Source organism: Eurypyga helias, unplaced genomic scaffold (genome assembly GCF_000690775.1).
Source record: "Eurypyga helias isolate BGI_N326 unplaced genomic scaffold, ASM69077v1 scaffold24881, whole genome shotgun sequence".
NCBI lineage: Eukaryota > Metazoa > Chordata > Aves > Eurypygiformes > Eurypygidae > Eurypyga > Eurypyga helias.
The window spans coordinates 504-800 of record NW_010229298.1 but is presented as its reverse complement, the minus strand read 5'-3'; the positions used below and the strand labels follow the sequence as shown (position 1 = coordinate 800).

The 297-nt window shown below is 55.2% G+C and overlaps 1 protein-coding gene across 1 annotated transcript in view; it reads left to right on the top strand.

The window, feature by feature from the left end:
- The window catches only part of TNPO3 (transportin 3), a gene marked incomplete at its 3' end in the record, with an annotated part of 9,921 nt that overhangs the window by 9,131 nt on the left and 493 nt on the right, over positions 1-297 (top strand). The window contains exon 8 of the mRNA XM_010160362.1: positions 240-295. Within this exon, the coding sequence (XP_010158664.1) occupies positions 240-295 (56 nt within the window). The remainder of the gene's footprint in view (positions 1-239; positions 296-297) is intronic.

Here is a 297-nt window from a genome sequence, read left to right as displayed (position 1 = left end):
GACAAACCCCTGCCCCGCCGCGGCTCTTCCAGGGAAAAGGCTTGACTTCCGACAGGTTTTCCCGGTTAAAAATCCCACGTTTGGCGGCGGAATTGGGCGACGCTGAGCTGACCACGTTTCACCGACGTTACCCCCCTGGGCAAACCCCAACGTCGGGGTTCCCCCACGGAACGGAGAACAAAACCTTCCATCGGTGACAAAGAGGCTGATTTTTTTCCCAATTTTTCCTTTCCAAACAGGTGGTGGAAATCTCCTTTAACTTCTGGTACAGGCTGGGCGAGCACCTCTACAAGACGG